We start from the raw sequence: 22,050 nt of genomic DNA, 5'->3' as shown, positions 1-22,050 counted from the left end.
AGAGGGTTATCAATGAAAGACAAACATATTTAGGCTCAAAGGGCTGGCAAGTGGTAATAGTGTTTGGATAGAAGAAAGATAGCCTTTTATCATTTCAACTCTAAAAATGCCAACTCAAGACATGTTTCACACTGATTTCACTTGGAACATCATGAAGGATTAACGTACATATGCAGGATAGAACCAAAATTACTTCAAATTTCACTTGCAAATTCTCTCTCTTTAACTGAGTCCTAGGGGTGCTTATCATTAGCTCAAAAACTTGTCCCTTCCTGAATGTGAAATTCATTGCCATATCTTCCCTTGGAACTTTATTATCTATTGACTCATTTTTTGAATCTTGTGCTAATGTCCAAACCTTGCCACTGGTCATGACGCATGTCACATTTATTAGGCTAGAAAATGGTGAGTGACATTGAATGAGAATGAGAAAATGCAATAACAATGGGGAATGAGTAAAAGAATCCATTTAAGAGAGAAAGGTAAAAAGGATATGGGGGTTGAACAAGACAAGCAAAACCCAATCCAAAAACCATGCTTGAACCGGTTTACCTGAAAGAATGACCAAATTAAAACCACAAACAAGTCCCTTTGGCAAGAGAACGATTGAGATCTAAAGGTTGAGTCTCTTAGACAAGGTCATAGGATTGGTACCTCCATTTTGAATCAGCTCGTTGGATCCTTTTAGTTAATCAAGACCTTGAAGTGTTCAAAAGGGTCGGGGCATGAAGGGAAATTATTGTTGGTATCAACTGGAATATGGTTTATGTTATCTTTGATATGAGGATGGATTGAAGAAGATAAGTGTGGTCTTGAAAGCACTTGAATTGTCAAATCTGGTCAAGATTGATTTTGGTTGAATAAAATCAGATTGGTGTTTGTTCAACTCCAAACTTGTCATGAGTCAACCTTTATTTTGAAAAACCTCTTCTTCTTCTTCTTTTATTAACTATTTTCTTTTAAGGAGATCAAACCCGATAAAGGTTGCCTACGTATCATGCTGGAACAAGAATCAGATCAAACGTAGTTCTGGAAGATCGGGAATAGACTAAATAATCTAACTTTATTTTTCTTTTTTTCCTTTTTCTTTTCTTCTCATGCAAAATTTAGACTATCAGAATATCTAAGCTTCCCACAACATTTACCATTGCATTTGTATCTACGGCCTGACACTCATGCGTTGGATGACTCATTCCATAGAGATCACAAACTGGTGATGGTTGACTTTGGACCTTAGCTAAGGTCAGCTTTCTTATCTCTTTATCCATGGTGTCTAGTTGGGCTTGAACTGATGTATTGGAATCTATTTGATGAACCCCGACTGATTTTCTTCTATCATTGCTCTCAGAAGGCCACAGGTTAGCATCTTCAGAGAGCTCATCAAGTATTGTCACAATCACCTTAGGTCTTCTTTATTAAAGGACCTCCAACTTCAGTGTTCAGAGTTCATTATGAGGGAGGTGTCAGTCCATCCCAAAATTCTTGGAGTTGCTTCTACAATTCAATCTCATTATGCTGACACTTCCTCATTATCTCCTTGAATCATTCCCAAGCCTCAAACTGTTTCGGTGTCCGTCTGGCAAAAGTTGTAAATTTCCCTTCTGAACTTCACTATTTTTGTAGATGAGAAGTATTTGTCAAGACACTTTCTAGTCATATCTTCCCATGTCCTGATCGACCCCGTTGGTAAGCTATGAAGCCAGTGCTTCGCGTCATCCTTCAGTGAAATGTGAAATGCCCTTAAGTAGACTGTATCCTTTGATACTCTATTATATTGGAAAGTGTTCATGATTTTTTCAAAGTCCAATGCAGTTATTTTGGATAGTTTGAAGCAAGCATGCTTCAACTCAAAGTTATTCGCTGCTACTGGCGAAGGTCTGACACTGATAGTCCCTCCTTATAGATTGGTTTGGCGTAATCACCCAATGCTCTACCAGGCCTGGGTACCGCATTCTCGAACTGATCTTCAATAAATGGTCGATTCAAATTGAATCTTCGACCCCCATCATCATTGACGGTCTCATCAGCAGCTATATAGGTTGCCTCAGCTGCTATCCTTGCAGCTACTTCTCTCTGTTGTGCGTCTTCTCTTGCAGCTAGATTTGCCTCATCTTCACCGTTATTAGCCATGTGTTCTTGGGTTGAAGGTTGCCCTAAGAACTTTCCGGTGAGTTATTTCTCTTTCCTCAACTTTCGCAGACTCTTTTCTACCTCTATGTTGTGAATCAATTCCTTTGTAGAAGATCGAGTCACACACCCGAGAAGTCAATTTGTTGCCTATACATGGGAGAAGAAACCCGTGAAGAATAAAAAGAAAAATAAAATAAAATAAAGTAAATTCCTAAATTAGCATCAAAAACTATTTTGAACACTATTGATCGCCAATCCCCGGAAACGGTGCCAAAATTTGACAAGCGCAAAATACACACTTAAATTATGCTCGCTAATCAAAGATAGTATAGTATAATATTGTATCCACATGGATTGGATTTAAACAATATTCTCGTAGTTTCTAGCTTGATTGTTATCCAGTGGATCAACAGTTGAGATTTATATGATTAATAATTAAAATTAACTAAGAATCTAAAGCTATTGACTAGTGACTATCGAGACAAGGAATAAGCAAATAAGGTTATCAGTGGGAGAAGGTAGAGTTTTGATAGGATAGGTGCAAGATAATTGTTCGGGATTTAACTCTCGATAATTCACTTCTAATGTTCAAGTGAGTCTCTCAAGTTCACTCAATTATTGGTTCAAACGTTTAGCAGAAACTCTTCTCTCGATTAAGCCTTAACCTCACGAGACGAACCAAATTAAGCATTGTGAAGACATACAAGAATGCGTAGTGAATTGGTCTTTAGGAAAACCTCTTTCGATTATTCTCCTAACTAGGTTTAATTAATGATTCAACTAGCCTCTTTTGATTACTTAGAAGAATCTATAAACTCAACCAACAACATAATGCAAAGATATTACAAGTTATGCCTCTCTCGATTACATAAACTAGTGAATATAGATGCAACAATTAAATCATCCAAAACGATTCAATACATAAAACTAGAGTTATAATCCACAAACAATCATCAATACACTAAATCCATCAAACCCTAAGGGAACTACTCCATAGACATGGAGAAATTCATCACAAATATAATTAAAGTATAATAAAACATAGATTCGATCCAAACTCGGGTCTTGAGTTAGGAAGGAATGATGATATCTTTGTGCTTGTATTCTTCCAATTCCTCCTTATATAGCTTCCTTAGGTCAAAAGTATGTCAAAAGTCCTCTAAAAAACGTGTTTCTAGTGTATCTATACCATGTAGGAACGGACCTAGACTAAACTACCCTCTTTGAGCCGAAGTGGGAAAACCTACAAACTTTTTACACTTCATGTGCTGCACTATGCTGCGTAGTGTGCGTAACATTAGTGCAATTTGCTCGATTGTAAACTCTCTGAACTTAGCTTGTCTGACAAAATTTTGTACTGATGCTACGCACTATGCCACGCACTAGTGTATTTTTCTGTCAGACCCAAAAACTCCAAGTCTTCTCAAACTTCTGACGAAATTTTGTAATGCGACGCTTAATGCTAGCCCTTATGCGGCGCACTAGTACTTTGTTTGCCCTAGCCCTTGCTCTTTCTTCCAACTTTCATATGCAACGCTAGTCCACGAGCACCGGACGCGATCCCGATTTAATTTCTTGGCTTTTACTCAGGCTTTAAAGCTCCAATTATTTGATTTAGCTCTAGAACATCTTCTTAACTCGACATCATCTCATGCAAAGCATAAAACACACAATCAATGCAAAACACTACCAATTAAAGCTCAAACACAAGTAAAGTGCAGTGAATTAGAGTGCAATAAACGACTAAAATACGGAATTATAGCCGACCATCAGATATTTTCTAGTGGCTATACCTAAATCAAACATTGCCGATTAAGTTAATTTTTTTTTAATGAAAATTATGTTCAAAGTCGAATCTACTATCTAATTTTTAAAATATTTTTTTAATGAAACTTTATTTAACTGGCAAAATATAAGTTTCCGTAACCAATAGGTATCATGATCCGATTATTTTTTTGAAATGAGACTAATGCCTAACAAGTTCTTACATTTTGGATATCCTTGCATTAATTATTGGCATGTACTTGTTGCTTGATTTACATTACAATTACTAGAATTTGTATAACTCTTTGACATTAAATTATACTTCTGTCATTTCCCCAATAAAAAAAACTCTATGATTATACCTACAGAATTCCAGATGAAAAGATGATGGCTAGATAGAATAAATAATTGAAGAGCATTAATAAAAATCCTAACATTGAGTGACCATTTAAATACAAATATTATTCAATTTATCATTTTTTAACATAATATAAATTTTAGAGCGTCTTACATAATCACTAAATATGATATTTTATTGGATATCATTATGTTGATATTTACTTAAGCTTCTTACTTGATTATATAAATATAAGGGAAATTACCAGCTATGTCCATTTATAAGTAGCTTATTATAAAAATGGGTCAATTCATTAAATATTACTAATATTAGCCAATTAACTATTTGTAGCCAAAAAAGGTTAAATTTTTGTTTTCTTTTGAATGAGTGTTATTAGAATAGATTTGGTACATCTTAAGGAGCTTGAATCTCAGTTTTCGGATGATTTGGCGGAGTTTTGAGGTGGTTTGAATTGAAAATTCGAAATAGAAGATGAAACATGAAAAAATGATATGTGTATCACATATGTATCGTATTTGTATCAAATATGTATCACATGTATATCTAATGTATACCTGAAGGGGAGCCTTGACGTAACTGGTAAAGTTGCTGCCATGTAACCAGGAGGTTCAAGCCGTAGAAACAGCCTCTTGTAGAAATGCAGGCTAAGGCTGCATACTATATACACTTGTGGTTTGGCCCTTCCTCGGATCCTGCGCATAGTGGGAGCTTAGTGTGCCAAACTGCTCTAACTCAATTTTAACTACGATGTTTGGTGCCCAATCAGTCCAAATCACCTTCAATCTTCATCAAAATTTGTATATTGACTCATCTATATGTTTTTAATGAATTTCAATCATACCCATTGAAAAATGTTCTTTTTTGCTTAGATTTTTGGAATCTTGTATATATATATATATATATTTTGTATTTCATCACCTTGTTTGCTACCTCATCCATAAAATTTTCTTTTTGTCTTACATCTAATGTTGTTGATCACGCTTAAAAATATTGAAGGAGATCTTTGAGTGTGATTCTTGGAGAGAAATAACCTTATTTATTTGGGTTTCCAATTTTTTATATGTTCTTGGATAGTTTTGGTAAATCTATGATTAGTGGCTAGAGGTTGGTAAGTTGAAACTTATTTGAGCATTTATATAAGATTCCCTTTTAATTATTTACTTGTTAATACTTGATTAATGATAAATTCCCTATAAAAAAGGTTTCCTAATTGAGAAAGAATCTCATTGAACAGACAGCAAAGCACAGATCAACTTAGTTCTCACTTAACGGTCAAATATAAGCACAAAGAATTCAAAACGACGTCATAATTTGGCAAACTCCCTAAATCGGTACCGTAAATCAGTCGTCTCAGGGTCTCAGGGGTAATTTCGACATTAAGTAAAATCTCCTGCTAAAGATGTCCATATTATAGTTAGTATAATATAATCTCTATTTAGCTTTTAATCTTTTCCTTTTCACGCAATTATTATAAATCTTCAAACACAATCATAGATCTTGATTCTTCATACGTAAAACCCTAAAATTTTCCCCATTTGATCGACTCTTCCAATTGATTTCGACAAGGTAAATTGTTCATTTCACTTGCATCGAATTCTGCATTTATCTCTTCAATATTGACCTCGATTGACTTATTCCCGCTCGTAAATCATCACCTTATTAAATTCACAAATTAATTTCATTAGTAATCTTTGTTAATTATTATACGAATAGCTAAACTAATGTATAGATGTTGAAAATATTATTGTTATTGTTGTACCGTTAATCATGAATACTTGACGCTATTGAGTAAAAAGTTCATTGATGAGTTCGTCAAAGTTCTGTGTATTAAGCTATTGAGTATAAACTCGAGTTTGTAATCTAGTAAAAATTTAATCATGGTTTTGTTTATTTGATTTTTACCTGAAAAGCTTTCTAAGCTGTTAATTTGTGTGGGAAAAACAGGTACAAGTATTGAGGTTTGATGAAGTGATGGTGACCTGGAATAGTCTTTCCTGCATTGATTGTTGGCTTTTCAAGTCTTGATCGTGTTTTTTTCGATACGTTGGGGGAAGCATGAACATTGTAAAGGGTGTCGCGGGCCTTATCCGAAGGAGTTCGGGTAGCCATGGTGGAGATTCGAGTTCTGGTTCACCACTCGAGAGGTTCTCCCCACCTACTCCACTCATCCACTTCAGGTAACCCTTGTCTGTGGTAGCTATTATCTGTATAGTGTTTTTTGTTTTGTTTTGGCATTTAGAGTAAACCAATTACTCTAGGTGCAACTTCTTCCTACAAAATGTTTGAATTAAAAAAAAAAATCAAATCTTGAGGCCTTCCTGTTAGAAATTCGGGAGAGAAGGAATACTCTCAATAAATCAGTGTCTTTTGAAGACATATGCAGAAAAGCATACCTCTTCCTTCTTCCAACTTGGCTTACATAAATAGATAAGTATTTTGTAGGAATTCTTCTAGTATGTACCTAGTCTAGTACATGATCATGATTTAGTTCTAAACGTTCATTTTTTTGTAGTAGATGACTTAAACCATACATGTATTCTTAAATTAATTTCCTTAAGGCACATGCTAAGTAAATTCATGTACTTAGATGAATCTAATTTATCTTTTCACTGTAAACAAGAATTCCACTGTACTTTTTAGTTGGAAACACGCTCAATTGTAAAGATGACACACTCGTCGTGCCAGGTCAAACTCAGGTGTCTAAGAGGCACACATGTATCAAGTAGAGATCTCTATGTGATCACTTGTAAAAGTGAAGTGCCTGTCCGAGAGTTGATGTCAAGTTTGAGCGACTATCTATGTATTTCGCCAATACATAAATGGTGCATTCTATTCGACTCTCAATATCCAAAACCAAGCTAATAGAACTGGACAAGTTTTTGAAGCCGAACACCACAAGTTGATTGTGGATTTGGTTATGGTAAAGTTTATGAAACCAAATAGTACCCCATAACAGCTTGTTTTAAAATATCATATGAAAGTACAAAGAGTTTTTAACCAATATCATCCTTAATGTTTCACCTAGACTTTAAGAACATCCTTATAATATCTCACTTAACAAGGGACATCCCTTAAGACTGTCAAAGTTGACCAAAAAGTCCCTCTGTTAAGTTTTCCGCTAGAGGTACTAATGTTTTTCGGGTTTCTCATGTGACTTGGTTCCTCTTTGTCTTTCATCAAAGAACGAACCAAGAACCAGGTTGGAACATAACGTTTCAGCCTTCTTCACCAAATAAAGCTCACAACTTATACACCAAAAACCTATGGCTTCTCTTTTCTTGCTCATTTATGTCTTTCTGAAGCTTAGTTTTTTAACTTCATGAACTCGACTTGGTTACTGAAACTGTTACTATTTCTTCAACATTTGTTTGGTCATCCTCTCATATGCACCATCCTCTTAGCCAATGAGTAGCCTAGGATTATCGTTGGTTTCTTGGGTTATAATACTTACCTCATATAGTGGATTTCAGCATCTTCTTGGATCCCAAGGGCGCTTAGAAGGTTGCTTCTTTGCGTGGTTAGACACCAGGAAAATGATACTGACAGCTGAAAATTTTATGAAGAGGAGGATCATTTAGGTAAGCAGGTGCTATTGTAGATGCTCGAGAGAAGATGTGAAATTGCCTCTCGTCGCACAATCAAATAGCAGCGCATCTGTGGTGGGTGGCTTTGAATTTTCGAAGTGTCGAACACAATAAAGGAGATTCTGTTTATTTGGGATTTCAGAAGAAGGAAGAGAAGACCCTCGACATCGGAAGTTGGTCCCTGTCTCTTATGTGGATTATATGAAAGGAGAGAAATAGAGAGTGTCTGAGAGCTGGTGTGAATAACTTTGTACAATCGAGGAATATCCTGTTGTCCATAGTTTCTTTTTTGGTTCAGCCAGGATGTCCCTCTTTGTTTAGGCGATTCAGTGACTTCTGTAGAGATCAAGGTTCTCTACTTATTGGTATACTTCTAGTATATGGGGATTTCCACAACATCAATTACATTATTTACCTTATTAAAGGATATTTACCTCATCTGACTTCTTTTTATCGTGAACTTCTTCGGTTCTACTTCTTCCGCACATGACCTTTGGATTAACATGAACTAGGTCTTGTAATTGTGTGGACTTATGACAGACTTGGTGTATGCGTCTTGATAACCAAAGACAACCCTACTGATGGGCAATGATGGCTGGAGTAGCTCGGGGTCTATTTTGAATAGCTCATATTTCTTCAAGCTTGACATAAGTTTATTCTTAACATTAGTCACTTCTAGAGACAATTGATTTGACATGTAAAACCTGTAACATGACACAAGCATGACCTATTGCCATCATAACCCTTTTATTCCCTTTCTCATGAATTTCAAGCCTATGAATATGTAAGTAGATATTAAGTGATTCTCTTGTCAGCTTATATTTTCTAGGCCATGGTCAGATATGACATTTTTTGCTTTTCAGTGAGGTCGGGGATGAGGCAATTTTGAATACACTCTGGTCAAGATACGAGAATGCCCCTGATAAGGTATGTTGTAATGATCCCAAAAATTCTCTGTGGATGCCATTTTCTTTCATGTGAAGGCAGTTTCTTTCATTTTCTTTCACGGGTTCGAGCCATGGAAATAGCCTCTTGCAAAAATGCAGGGTAAGACTTCATGCAATAGACCCTTGTGGTCCGGCCCTTCCCCGAACCCCGCGCATAGCGGGAGCTTAGTGCATCGGGCTGCCCTTTGTTCCTAAGGCAGTTATAAATTTATAATTGTGAAACAGTGAACTTCACTTGTTGATACGTTGCAACTTGTAGTTTGTGTCCACATTCTTGCTAAGATGGTTTTGGATGTGGAATTTGTTGTTTTTCAAGGCTAGTTTATGTGATGGAGGATTAGGTCAGGATAACAGGGAACAAGGTAAAAAGTATTATAGTTCAGTTTGAATGGTTATTTGACTGATGATGCCAGGAAATGATGCTTTTGCTTTGATTTTTATGTTCTCCTTTCGCTAGTTAGGTCAATTATATTGATTTCATTGTTGGTAATACGTCTTTCTAGTGGCTTGTTAGTTATTAGTTAAGCAACAAGGAAAGAAGGATCACTGTGTTTAGGTTCTTTAAAGATGATTCGGTTATAACTTCTCTTTGTCTCTGTCTGAGACAGCAGTATGTGATTTTCCAGCTTTATTCTCATTGTTACAGCCTTTTGCACCAACTTTTGTTTTGAAATTACTAATGGTGCAAATCTTTAAGATTTACCTTTGTACTGCACAACTTATTTTTCAGCTTCCAAAACAAGCTCCTCAATCAGTTCATGGGGCTGGCAGAATCCGATGCATTTCTTCTATGCTTGTTTTGTCCATGATCAATGTCTGTTGTGGATATGCTCACTTATAATCATAGGGTTCTATGTGCTTTATTCATCTCTTTAGAATACAAATAAACGCCTTCCATAAACGCCTTTGAAGTGCGTTGCTCAATACTGGTGAAAAGATAACCATGCAATTTAATTTTTCTCTCTTTCTTGAATATAGATAGAAGATTATTGGTTCATTGGTGACTTAAAGTTAAATCTCTGATCATCTGCTGTGTACTCTTTGATATTTAAGTTTTGGCCATTATCTCAAAGTGCAGTGCTAATTGAGCTAAACTTTCTTATATGGATTCAGAGTTTTGCCTTCCATTTTCCTAATTTCTTTAGAATTGACTCTTTTAGATTGCATAAAATCCTTGATAACTAAGCCAAAATGGTAGTGCTGCATTGGCCTGATAATGGTGTGACATAATGGCCGAGTCTAAATAGAAAGCTTTCTATCTCGTAGTGATGTGGCATGGATGATATGTTGTTTTATGTACGTTTTGGGCTTGAGGTTCTGGCTTAACTTTCTAGAATTTATGTGGTGGGAATATGCTCATATCAAGGGTCACTGCTGGCTTTTGGTACATGCAGTTTGATATAAGTTGATTTTTGTTTCTCAATACCTTGTTTTCCTATGAGAATGTTATGATGTGGATCAGCTTTAGCCTTTAGGTAGCTGGGTGGGAAGAGTACTTGCATTCTCTCTAATTCTTTGCCAACTTTCTCTGTTTAAGCATCATAATCTTTTGTGCGTTGTGTTTTTTTTTTTTCAGGTTGAAAAGAGAAGGTTATTTCATATCTTTTTGAAGCAATTCCTAATTGTGTATCGTGATTGGGAACCAATTAACCCTCTTCAATCTCCCGAGGATCCTGCCTTTGTGCAGCCCGTGGATTCACAGCATTTTGGAGATGTTGTGGTTGGCTGCTCATTTGGTCATCCTACTGAAATTATAGCCCTCCTCGTTGAGGAAGTTGCACAAATGATAGCACTTGTTAATGAACGTAAGTTGGTTCTTCACCCTTTGGCATGGTTAAAAAGAAAGTTGGGTTGGTGAAGAGTGCATTTTTCTAAATCTAACTTTATTGAGAATTGCTTTGCTTTTTGTTTTGGGTAGAGGTAAGGTCTGCGTACGTGCTACCCTCCCAGACCCCAATTGTGGGATTCAATTGGGTTGTTGTTGCTTTGCTTTTTGTTTTGATTGATCAAGTAATAAGATTTTATTGAGAATGGGCGAAAAACACCCGTATACGAGAAGTATACCAAAAAGTAATAAACCTTACAAAAAGATATGATTTTCTATAAACGACACCCAATCTTCTATGCCTATGGGGATCTCGTGGGTGCACCAAAAGGAAATAAGGAATAAGAGGCTATTCCTCAAGTGTACAAAATCCTTCTCAATTCCATCAAAAGCTCTTCTACAACTCTTTTCATACGGTCCACATTGTTCTATTCCTAAAGTTCTCTTGTTTGCTAATTTGTATCGTGATTGCGGTATAAGAAAGATTCTGATAAAAGTGCAGGTACATGTTTCCGACATTAGATATTTTAATACAACATCATGAAGTATACGTTTGTTTCTACTGATTCAGTAATGCCATAATAATGTGATGAATTGCAGACCTATCAAAAAATTCATCTACAATAACATCTGAAGGGCTGCCTGTCTTGGATGCTTTGACTGTTATTACTCGGTCATTGCACAATTGCAGAGTTCTTGGCTACTATGGTGGTATTCAGAAGCTTACAGCATTAATGAAGGGTATATTTCCATCAAGCAATGCTGAACTCATTCTTTCATGTGTTTTGGGTGATTTACTTCTAAGCCTGCCTCTATATGTGCAAATTTATCTGTTTGTTGCATTCTGTCTGTACAGATTGGTGAAACATATTGGTCTTTCTTATGCTGATGTCATGTCTTTTATGCTCTGTCTTTCAATTTGAATATTCTTCCTCCATTAATTGGAAATATAGTTTACTTCTTGCTATTAACATTTCTTTAGTACCTAGTCAATCTTTTTTCGCTCAGACTGTTTTATGGGAATTGGGGAAAAAGTCCACGAAGAGCATAAAGTGGCTATGTTGTTGACTTGTTAGTGATATTCCTGTTAGTGTCTGGTGTTCCGTAACTGTTCTTCCATTAAATGGTAATAAAGCTCACTTGGCTAGTAGTTTTTCTGGCTCAGACTGTAGTCTGTGGGGATTTTGATATGCAAAAGGAATAGAGTGGAAGAGAATAGAGCACAAGTATGAAGGAAGCTTGGCATGATTTGAATAGAAAAAAAAGAAAAAAAAAGAAACAAAGAAATAGACTATCAGGGGCTTCAAGTATAAGAGATAGGATAATTGATGCTTCTGGGAGAGATTGGGACCTCTATGTTTTGTTTTCACTGTCGTAGGTGCATTTAGTAAGATATTTTGAGGGGAACGCTTTGTTCCAAGATCCTAATGTGATGGAAGGGTTTGTTCGTTTGTTGTTTCCATTTTATTATGTCTTGAGCATGATTGTCCTCTGTCCTTTGCATGCTTTAAGATCTTACATTGCTATAGAAGACGTGCAGGCATCTTTTGAAGCAGGAAACTTGAATGAATTTGATACCTTCTTAATATACCGTATTTCATATTCTGCACCATCCTATTATATTTTCTTAGTCAGTTTTAGGATCACTCTTGAGACTAGTTACCACTTAGTTGCTCCGTCCTGAAATACATTTGACTTTTATACTTGCACTGTGTCTTTATCCTGTTAGATGTTCCCTGCCCGAATATATAGTTATCTAGCACATTTAATAATGGGGTTTATTTATTTCAGCTGCTGTTGTTCAACTGAAGGCTATTGCTAGTGCTCTTTCGGCCGACGAAGCTTTGTCAAACCCTGTTGCAGAGAAGACAACAGTTCTCCAAAACATTCTTTTATATGTGGTGTTTGTAATTGGTGGCTTTATTAACTTGCATTTCAGCAAATCCGAAAAGGCTTGGTTGAATTGTGGTTACATGGAGATTTTTGGGCCTAGAAGTGTTGGAATACGAGATGTCGTTACTGGTTTAGATGTGTCTGATTCTGAAACAATGATAATGTGGCGTCAAAAGGCAATTGTCTCTGTAATGGAAGCTGGTGGTCTTAACTGGTTAGTAGGTAAGGTAGGCAGTCCCAATTTTCTTTTCTAGCACTGAACCTCTTTAAATGTGCAGTAATTTTGATAAGGTGGATATAATGGTCGTAGATTCTTTCAGAATCACATTTTCCATAGCACACTGTATGATGAGGGCACTAAAAGAATTGTTATTTAACATGTGTCTTGACATTTCTTTTGTTTATTCTGACCTTAAGTAACTCGATTAACTAGATATACCAAAATGAAGCAATACTTTAATTTAACCTGGTAGAAATGCAGCCAGATGAAAAATTGTAGTATTGCCTGATAAAAATTTCTCACACATAGTACTTGCTAGCTTTCTGGCTTCTAGTTTCTACCTCTCCGCTACAAACAACAACAACAACAACAACATACCCAGTGTAGTCCCACAAGTAGCGTGTGGGGAGGGTAGTGTGTATGCAGCCTACCTTGTGAAGGTAGAGAGGCTGTTTCTGATAAACCCTCGGCTCAAGAAAAGCATAGTCACAGCAGTTTAGAAAATGAATTATCAAAATCATCTGTTTCACATAATCATCTGTATTTCCATGGATTGTCAAAATCTTCTATTTCAAATCAGTTTTCACTTAGCACCAGGTACGGACGATAGTTGATGTTAAAGCCTCTTATTTGGACAATTTCTTACCAAATTTGGATGTGCTAAAAGTACCAACTATTTAGTGATAGAGAATGAAAGTTGGAAATATTTATGTCAAACTTCCATGATTCCTTGTCCGACTGTTGAAATCTATGTAGAACTGCTCTGTTTGGTGGATCAGAGCTCAGCTGTTATCCACATATTAGCATGGCTATTCCCCTAACACTCTAGCCAATTTTGGCCTGGGCTGTTAAGGATTAGAAAAACTCACTTTTTACTTATTCTTTACGCAGAGGCGTTAAGTGAAGGGTATTCATCCTTGTTCCCTAAGGGGCCATCTGACTGGTGACTTCACCTTTTTCCTTGTATTGTAAACTAGTTGAGAACCAATATACTTATACTTGGTAAGGTGATGCATGATATATAATTTAATAAGTGTATAATTTATTAGACAAGAGCATCCAATGGGGATGCAACCTGTCATCTTCTCTGAGGCAAAAGACAGTGGATACAATAAGGAGCTAAGATTGATCCTTATCTAAGATTACATCATAGTAATCAAACTAACTATATGTAGTATCAGTACGTTGGCTAAAAGTGTATAAACTTTTCTAAGTAAAATTCCCCTCAGCAGAACCGAATAGCTTTGAAATGTGTATTTCACGCCCCTCCCCGTGGCACAAAAATATTAAGATGACTTGTGTTCCTGTATGGTTGCACCTTCTGCATGTTCTTTCATTTACTATGGTTATTTCACACCGTTTTTTTTTTCCAGAGCTGTTGCGTGTCATGAAGAGGTTGAATATGAAGGAACAGGATACTGATATTTCGCTTCATTATCTAACTCTTAGAGCTCTTCAATTAGCACTAATTGATAACCCTCGTGGTCAAAATCATTTTCGAAGTATTGGAGGACTGGAAGTTCTGTTGGATGGACTGGGAGTTGCATCTAACAGTGCTTTGAGATCGAAAGATTTCTCAACTTCAGATACAGCAAGGTAACTGATTTAACTGCACGCCTTTGATATAATTTAATCTTTGTTCTCTCAAGCCATACAAATGTATCAGAGAAGTCCCTGGAGGGTGGTTGGGTATATTGAAGTCTGTTGGTATAACAGGTTTGATCCTGCTATTATGTGTGGCAGCAGATTAATGCTTTTTTACTCTGGACCAGATCTTTTAAATCTTGTTTGGATAAAACTGAGTGTCATGTCGCACCCAAGGGTGCAACCTAGTGGCCAATGAAGTGGGTTGAGAACCATGAGGCCTCAGGTTCAAATCCCCAGCGGAAGCAATAACACTAGGTGATTTCTTCCCACAATTATCACAAAAAAAGAAACTGAGTGTCATGTCCATTTGTTCTCACAATCCTGTACTGCTAAAAGTTATATCTAAGATTGGGCGTCATTTGTAGAGAATCATGTTCTGATGTAAATTCTCTGCTTTTTGGTATACTTCTTGTATACGGGAGTTTTCTCCCTTTTGATTAATATAATTTACCTTATCAAAAAAAAAGTTATATCTAAACGGAACATACCTTTATCTAATCTTTTTTTTAAAATAGCATAAAGGCAAATCAAATTTAGCTCAAACTACATTCTGTTTCAATCGAAGTAAATATTGATCTAATCTAATCTAATCTATTATATTTTTAATGACATTTGGCAAGTTAAGATCTAAATTCTAATAAGCCATGGTTGACGTATGGGGAACTAAGATGTGAAACTAGTTTTAACTTTTTGTACTAGTTAACCTAGGTGATTATATGTTCTTCTAATGTCACGAAGAGAAGTTGTGACAAGTTGATATATAGTGGATAGTTTCCCTTGCTATTTGCTCATTTGTTATGTGGAAGGATAAGTGGAGGTTTAGGTTTGACATATGTGTCAAACGGGGTGAACTTTAGATTTTGCAAATCATTTACAAGTGTCAAGTGCCTTAAAATTTTATTTGAATTTTATAGTCTCAACCTCTTTAGTTTCATATATGTAGAATTTGAGTTCCGACTTATATCTGATCCTAAAATCAGCAAATTTAGTAATGCCTAGCTGCAATCTAATATTTTGTATTTCCTTTTCTTTCTGTTGTTTAAAGTTAGTTTCTGTAAATAGGTGTTTGTGCTTCCCTGCCACTGCTAGGATCATATTTGTGCTAATATTATGTGTGTGGTATAGGCTCTAGCCTTGTTTTGTTTGATGAACATAAATTGAAATGGTTCGGAAACTTCCGTCAAGCAACTGAAAAAAGTTTATAACCATGTTCTGATACTTAATCCATTAAAAAGGAAATATCACTTAATTTCTTTTCTAAGGTATTGTTACATTTACATCTCTCCTTGCAGGAATGCCAATGTTTTAACGTGTATGTTCCAGCTCCATGTTCTTTCATTGGAGGTTCTTAGAGAGGCGGTGTATCCTTTCTATCACTACTTACATGTTCCCACTAGTTTCATCCTTGTAAACTTGATTGCTTATTTAGATATGATGGGTTCATTTTGAACAGTTATATATTTTAGTCCCCTTTTGGTTAAACTACTGACAGTTGAGCACAAGAATGTTGACCTATCATACTGCTCTATCTTGGGGAATAATTTTTCTTCCAAATGATTGTTCATCTCCTTAACCTGGTCTCAGCTTTGGGAATTTGAATAATTTGCAATTTTTATCAGAAAATGGACGAGTGCAGAAGTTTGCAAATAGCTTTTGTTCACTTGCATTCATGCTTCAAGAATACGAGGAGAAAACTGACAACTTGTTAGCCCAGGATGACATGGAAATAACTGTTTCTAGTGATAAAGATACAACTGGGAGTGAAGTTCTAGAAACAAAACTTTCTAGCAAACCTAGTACACCTTATTTAAAGAATTGGCACGACTATGTTACCAAGCTTAGTGCTGTCCTTTTCTCTTTCCTTCTTTCACCTGAAGAGGCAGAGGCAGATAAAAGCCAAGCATCCACTGGCAGAAATAGCTTACCAATCTCTTCAGCATATGGAGAACTTTCTGTAAAGTGGATTATTAGGGTTCTCCTTACAGTCTTTCCATGCATAAAAGCATGCTCAAATCAGAAGGAGCTTCCTGGTCACTTAAGGCAAGTATTTAAATCTTTCTGATCTTTTTATTTCCATTTCTTCCGTCGATCTTGTTTGTGCATTTGTGGAGATATATTTGGGTGCTGTATTTGATCTGTGGAATTACTGAGGTGCCTATCATTTTAGCTGTTGTTCCCTTGCTCTCATTATTTTCTATCCGCCTCTTGTTTCTGATCTGTTCTCATTTCTACAGGACGTTTATCTATACACTTCAGCATCATGTTCTGTTTGCGTTCAGGAAAATTCTGGTGTTGTTGCCATCACTGCTACATGTATTCCGGGCAGAAGGAGCTTGGGACTTTATCTTCTCGGAGATTTTTTTTTATTTTGGCCTAGCATCACTAGGTTCCTCTGATGATTCCTTATCAAAAAAAGGTTCTTCTGATGATTGCAATGAGCAATGTTGTGATTCAAATGGCAGAAGCACTAGTCTAAGCCTTCATGAACTTGAAGCTCTTCAAACAGAAGTGGTTTCATTTGTGGAGTTTGCAGCAACTTTCACTGGAAGCTCTCATAACTTGGTTAGTCATTCGATCTTTCACTCTTTCAGATATATTTATTAATACAGTTGCTTTGTGTTCTGGACTTCTTTTTGTCACAGTGGTAGGTGTCTTTTGTCTATCTATTATTTTTGCTTAGCTCTTCTCCATTCTATAGAGCGGTGGTTAGACTGGCCATGTTGTATGGGGCTGAGTGTTGGCCACTCAAGAAGTCGCATATCCAGAGGTTGGAAGTAGCAGAAATGAGGATGTTGAGATGGATGTGTGGGCACACTAGGCTGGATAGGGTTAGGAATGAGGTTATTCTGGAGAAGGTGCGTGTGGCTCCCTTGGACGACAAGATGAGGGAAGCGAGACTCAGATGGTTTGGGCACGTGCAGAGGAGAAGTCTAGATGCCCTGGTTAGGAGGTGTGAGCGGTTGGCTTTGGCAGGCGTAAGAAGAGGTAGAGAGTAGCCTAAGAAGTATTGGGGTGAGGTGATCAGGCAGGACGTGACGCGATTTTAGATCTCCGAGGACATGGCTCTTGATAGGAAGGTGTGAAGGTCGAGCATTAGGGTTGAAGGGTAGGGGTAGTCGAGCATTTTTCTTCTTTATTCCGGGGATGGGGCTAGTCTGGTAGTGTTTTATCTTAGACTTCTAGTGGCGTATGTTATGTTCCCATTATTTTCCCATTTTCATAGTATAGTGTAACTAGTAGCGGTTTTTCTTATTGCCTTTCCACCTATTTTCCGTCTTTTACAATGTTGATATTATATTATCTCTCTAGTTGCTGCTGCTGGTAAGGATCTATTATTTCTGTTCGCCTTTTGAGCCGAGGGTCTCCCGGAAACAGGCTCTCTACTCCTTCGGGGTAGAGGTAAGGTCTGCGTACACTCTACCCTCTCTAGACCCCACTTGTTGGGATTTTACTGGGTTGTTGTTGTTATCTTCTCCATCCTTTTCCTGGCTAGGCCATTTGCCATTGTGATGCGTGGGGCACGTGAGTGGGTATTTTTCGGAGAATCTTTCTGGGGTTGGTCGCCTCTCTCTTGGGAACCTTGTGGTGGTGTTGGATTTTGCACAACACCAAGGAAAAAGGAGGGAACGCAAATCAGCCCTAAAAAGGTCGCCGGAATTGAAGCACGACGACTGTTTTTGGCTGGTTTTTCTTTCCCGGATGTTTTCTCACTGCCTCTCTGATTCCATGTGAGAAATGATACACTGGAAAAATTATTATTGATATATTAACAATGATACAATGAGTCCTATGTATATAATACATATTCTACTCCGACTAGGATTATTTACACTAACTATCTAACACCTCTGAAGATTATCTATGACAGAAATAATCTTACTGTAAACTTATCATCAACCAATACCCATGTCCTGTTTTACCAATTAAAAAAAACATCCATGTTCTGTTTATTGCCTTTTGCTTATCAAATAAAAGAGAAGGCCCCATTTCTAGTCTAAAGTTTAACTGGTTACGTGGTGCACTTTTGTGCATGTATAGTTATTCAGTAATTGGCATTATATGACTACATATATTTTTTCTGCTGATAGACATTATATGAATACATATCATCGAGATCATGTCAAGATTTCCTTTTTTTATCGGCATGGATCTCAACTATAGCTTGCTCTTAGTTGTGCATAAGTAGGATTTTTGGGCATAAGCATATTAGCCTTCTGCATGATGTTGCATCCGCTTCTTTAGAAGATACAGAATTGTATTTGGTACTTTTCTTAGACTTGTTATCTTCCAAGTATAACATTATTCCTCCTCGGTTTTCATATTGGGTGAAATTATGCAATTCTTGAGACTGGATAAAATCGTACCTCTCTTCATGTTAAGCTACTGTCCTTGTTGGTAATTTTAGTCTTAACGAAAGTGTCAATTATGCATTGGGATCTCCTTTAGTGCCTTACCTTCCCGACTATTTACTGAGCTTCCTTCCATGCCTTTTCTTCCAGATTAACAGGTTTAGTAAATTAAAGAACATAAAATGCTTGGTTGTACTCTCTCCGGTTCAATTTATTTGACGTAGTTTGACTTGGCACGTAGTTTTAAAAAGAGACTTTTGAAACTTGTGGTCTAAAACATTCTATTACATTTTTGTGGCTATAAAAGCTTCTCATTAAGGGTCAAATGGAAATTTTAAGGTTAAATTGTTTCCAAATATAGAAATGTACCATACTTTTTGAACGAACTAATAATGAAAGTGTGTCACATAAATTGGAACGGAGGGAGTACTAGTTTTGTGCTCTTTGGTTCATAAGATGTGAGCTTATGCAATTCAGTTTTCCTTTTCTCCTGAAACTTACTTTTCTTATGCTGGCAGCCTGAGTGCTCAATTTTGCTGGAGGGTCTTGAACAATCTGCTTGTAATCCTGGGGTTGCAAATCTTTTTGCAAAGAGCCTGCTTCAAATAATGCGGTCTTCATCAGAGAAAACTCTTTCTTCTTTTAAAACACTTGATGCAGTTCCTCGTGTCCTTAAAGTTGCCTGCATTCAGGCCCAAGAGTCTAAAAGGCATGGGATTGCTGGTCCTCACACTGAAAGTGGTCAGAGTGAACCTGGTCCTTCTCTAAACCAAGACATGGTGAATTCTCTCGAGATGATCCATAGTTGGCAGAACAGCATGGAGACTTTTATTGAACTCTTCGCTGAATTTTTCTCTCTTGCAAATGATGTGAAACATTCTACCTTGCACAACGCTACCTGCGTTGATCGTTTGTTTGATTTGTTTTGGGAAGAAAAGTTGAGAAATCGCATGCTTCCTCTTATTCTTGATTTGATGAAGGTAGAATGAATAACCTTCCATGTATTTATCTTATTTATTTTCTATTATTTTTTTGGTGCTCTTACAATGACTACTACTAATCTTTACTTTTTTTTTCGTTGACCTCTTTCATGTGGATTCTTTGCTGGGGGAACAGATTGTTCCACATTCTGAGGAGGACCAGAAAGCTAAATTGTATTTATGTTCGAAGTATCTGGAAACATTTACTCATGTTAAGGACCGGGAGAACTTTGTAGAATTGTCTATCGATCTATTGGTTGGGATGATTGATTTACTTTTGACAGATATAGAGGTATACTCTGGTAATTCTATGCTTTTCTATTTTCTGTAGCTGTATGTTTTCTGCTATTCATATTCTGTTAACATGTTGACAGAGAGTGGTTTCTATGTTGTCAGTATTATCAGGCTTTATTTCGCAATGGCGAGTGTTTTATACATGTTGTATCCTTGCTGAATGGGAACCTTGATGTGTCGAAAGGTGAAGAGCTGGTTCTGAATGTCCTCCAAACACTAACCTGCTTGCTTTCAGGGAATGATGCCTCAAAGGTGGGTTTGTTTCTGCTGCTTATATTTTCTCTTTTGTGCAATTAGTTGCATTTTTTGTTTGTAAAATGGTTGCAAAATTATGGAGAACATGAAAATTGGTGTACTTTTTTTTTTTTTTGATTTGCACCGGGTGTCGGAGTCTCTAAGAGCCCCGACTAATCTCGGGGGTGCACAGGCCCTCGGCAAGGAGTTTTCCGCAAGTGCACCACGGTTAATTCAGGTTTTACCCAGTCCGATGGCCCTCAGAAATTGTTTGCACTCAGTGGGTTTCGAACTTGAGACCTTAAAAGGGAGCAAACCCCAAGGCACAAGTCAATTGCCACCAGGCCAACCCCAAAAATTGGTGTACTTTTAACTTCCTCCTAAATGAACAGGCTGCTAATTATGTACGATGCTGCATTTCTTCTGCCACTTCTTTCTTGTTTCTAGCTTTGGCCTCATTTCCATTGTAGTGCCAACTTGCAGTCTTTTATCATTCCCGTTATTGCAATTTTTTTCCAGAGAACCTTGTAAATTTTATGTGAAACAAAGAGCGTTTGTATCAGTGTTTTGTTATCTTGTGTTATTCTAAAATTTCAGATGAAGGGAGGCTAACCTTTGTCACATTATAGTAAGGGGCTATCATACATCTTTGTCTTTTCCTTATTGTAAAATTGTGACTGTGGGTGAAAGCTTCTGCTAACTGCTCTGGAAGAACCTTTCATATTCTATTCCTGGGTAGGCAGTGTAGCTTTGGCACTTCCTTCTGGTTAGAATGAACTTCTGTGCATAAATGATTAAAAAAATTTCTGGATATATGCATCAGTATTAAAATTCGCACATAATGGATAAAACAAGCAGGAAATTGTTTACTCATTGATGAGCCAAAGTTGGTTCCAGACGACTCAGACCGCCTTTTGTTTCAATTGAATATTGAGCTATATCTTCAAGGGAATTAGGATCTATGTTTTCACAAAAACTCTTGGGGAAGACAGAGAAACAGCAGTTACAAGCAACAGCAACATTACTCCCACTGAAAAGCTTAATCCTAAGGCATCCACTTTATCCTCTAAAGCCAATTCTGTGTCTAATCAAAACCAAGAAGGTCATGGGTTATCTAGAACGAAGAGTAGATTGAACCCAATCTTACTACTATATCATTCTGGTATTTCTAATAGATGCGTCCGGGTTCAGTTTCTCAGTCCATCAAACTGTTTCTTATCCCAATCATGTCTCTCTTCTACCATGATTTATCGTCCTGTTGAAACAGTACATGTTTTTCATTGTCTGAATTGTAGAAAATATCTTTGCTTGCAAGTTCATGATTTAGCATGAGAAGCTGGTGTTTTTTTTCGCTACTCATATTCATTATTCTTTTGGTCTCAAAGGTTGCATTTCGAGCTCTTGTGGGCACAGGTTATCAGACTTTGCGTAGCTTGCTGTTGGACTTCTGCCAATGGCAACCGAGTGAGGCGCTTTTAGATGCTCTGCTTGATATGTTGGTCGATGGGAAGTTTGATCTCAAGGCAAGCCCTGTGATAAAGGTTAGTAGTCCGAAATCTTGTATGTGCACCGACAGTAATAGCAGCCTCTTGTACTTGTTACAAAAAAACACAATAGCAGCTTTTGTTTCCTCATGGTTTTAGTATATTAATAACATGTTAAATGTGCTTCTCATGTTATCTTTTCCTTTCTGCTTTCGTATTTCAGAATGAAGATGTTATCTTGCTATATCTCAGTGTCCTGCAAAAGGTTGGTATCTGTCCCACCTTGCTTTATCGTTTTTCCTGTTATGATATTGGCTGATGTGATTTCGCTGTGACTCTTC

The 22,050-nt window shown here is 36.9% G+C and overlaps 1 protein-coding gene and 1 non-coding gene across 4 annotated transcripts in view; both read left to right on the top strand.

Annotated features, from left to right (window-relative positions):
- Positions 1 to 1,504: 1,504 nt before the first annotated feature.
- Positions 1,505 to 1,609, top strand: LOC138890959 (small nucleolar RNA R71). Its single transcript, XR_011407321.1, has one exon. It is a non-coding gene; the product is annotated as a small nucleolar RNA R71 (small nucleolar RNA).
- A 4,090-nt stretch (positions 1,610 to 5,699) lies between these two features.
- The window catches only part of LOC104224986 (BEACH domain-containing protein B), a 46,965-nt gene continuing 30,614 nt past the window's right edge, over positions 5,700 to 22,050 (top strand). Inside the window, exons 1-15 of one of the 3 annotated variants that reach the window (XM_009776729.2) lie at positions 5,700 to 5,818; positions 6,197 to 6,429; positions 8,700 to 8,763; positions 10,360 to 10,588; positions 11,209 to 11,349; positions 12,400 to 12,723; positions 14,095 to 14,317; positions 15,661 to 15,729; positions 15,953 to 16,408; positions 16,603 to 16,930; positions 19,236 to 19,697; positions 19,834 to 19,989; positions 20,094 to 20,243; positions 21,611 to 21,766; positions 21,933 to 21,974. In XM_009776729.2, the coding sequence (XP_009775031.1) occupies positions 6,308 to 6,429; positions 8,700 to 8,763; positions 10,360 to 10,588; positions 11,209 to 11,349; positions 12,400 to 12,723; positions 14,095 to 14,317; positions 15,661 to 15,729; positions 15,953 to 16,408; positions 16,603 to 16,930; positions 19,236 to 19,697; positions 19,834 to 19,989; positions 20,094 to 20,243; positions 21,611 to 21,766; positions 21,933 to 21,974 (2,922 nt within the window). In that variant the 5' untranslated portion in view covers positions 5,700 to 5,818; positions 6,197 to 6,307. Of the gene's footprint in view, positions 5,819 to 6,196; positions 6,430 to 8,699; positions 8,764 to 10,359; positions 10,589 to 11,208; positions 11,350 to 12,399; positions 12,729 to 14,094; positions 14,318 to 15,660; positions 15,730 to 15,952; positions 16,409 to 16,602; positions 16,931 to 19,235; positions 19,698 to 19,833; positions 19,990 to 20,093; positions 20,244 to 21,610; positions 21,767 to 21,932; positions 21,975 to 22,050 lie in introns of those variants that run through there. The other 2 variants (XM_009776727.2, XM_009776728.2) reach the window with 2 other exon arrangements.

The sequence above is a fragment of the Nicotiana sylvestris genome, chromosome 4 (genome assembly GCF_000393655.2).
Source record: "Nicotiana sylvestris chromosome 4, ASM39365v2, whole genome shotgun sequence".
NCBI classification, from domain to species: Eukaryota; Viridiplantae; Streptophyta; class Magnoliopsida; order Solanales; family Solanaceae; genus Nicotiana; species Nicotiana sylvestris.
This window is presented reverse-complemented; position numbering and strand designations above follow the sequence as displayed.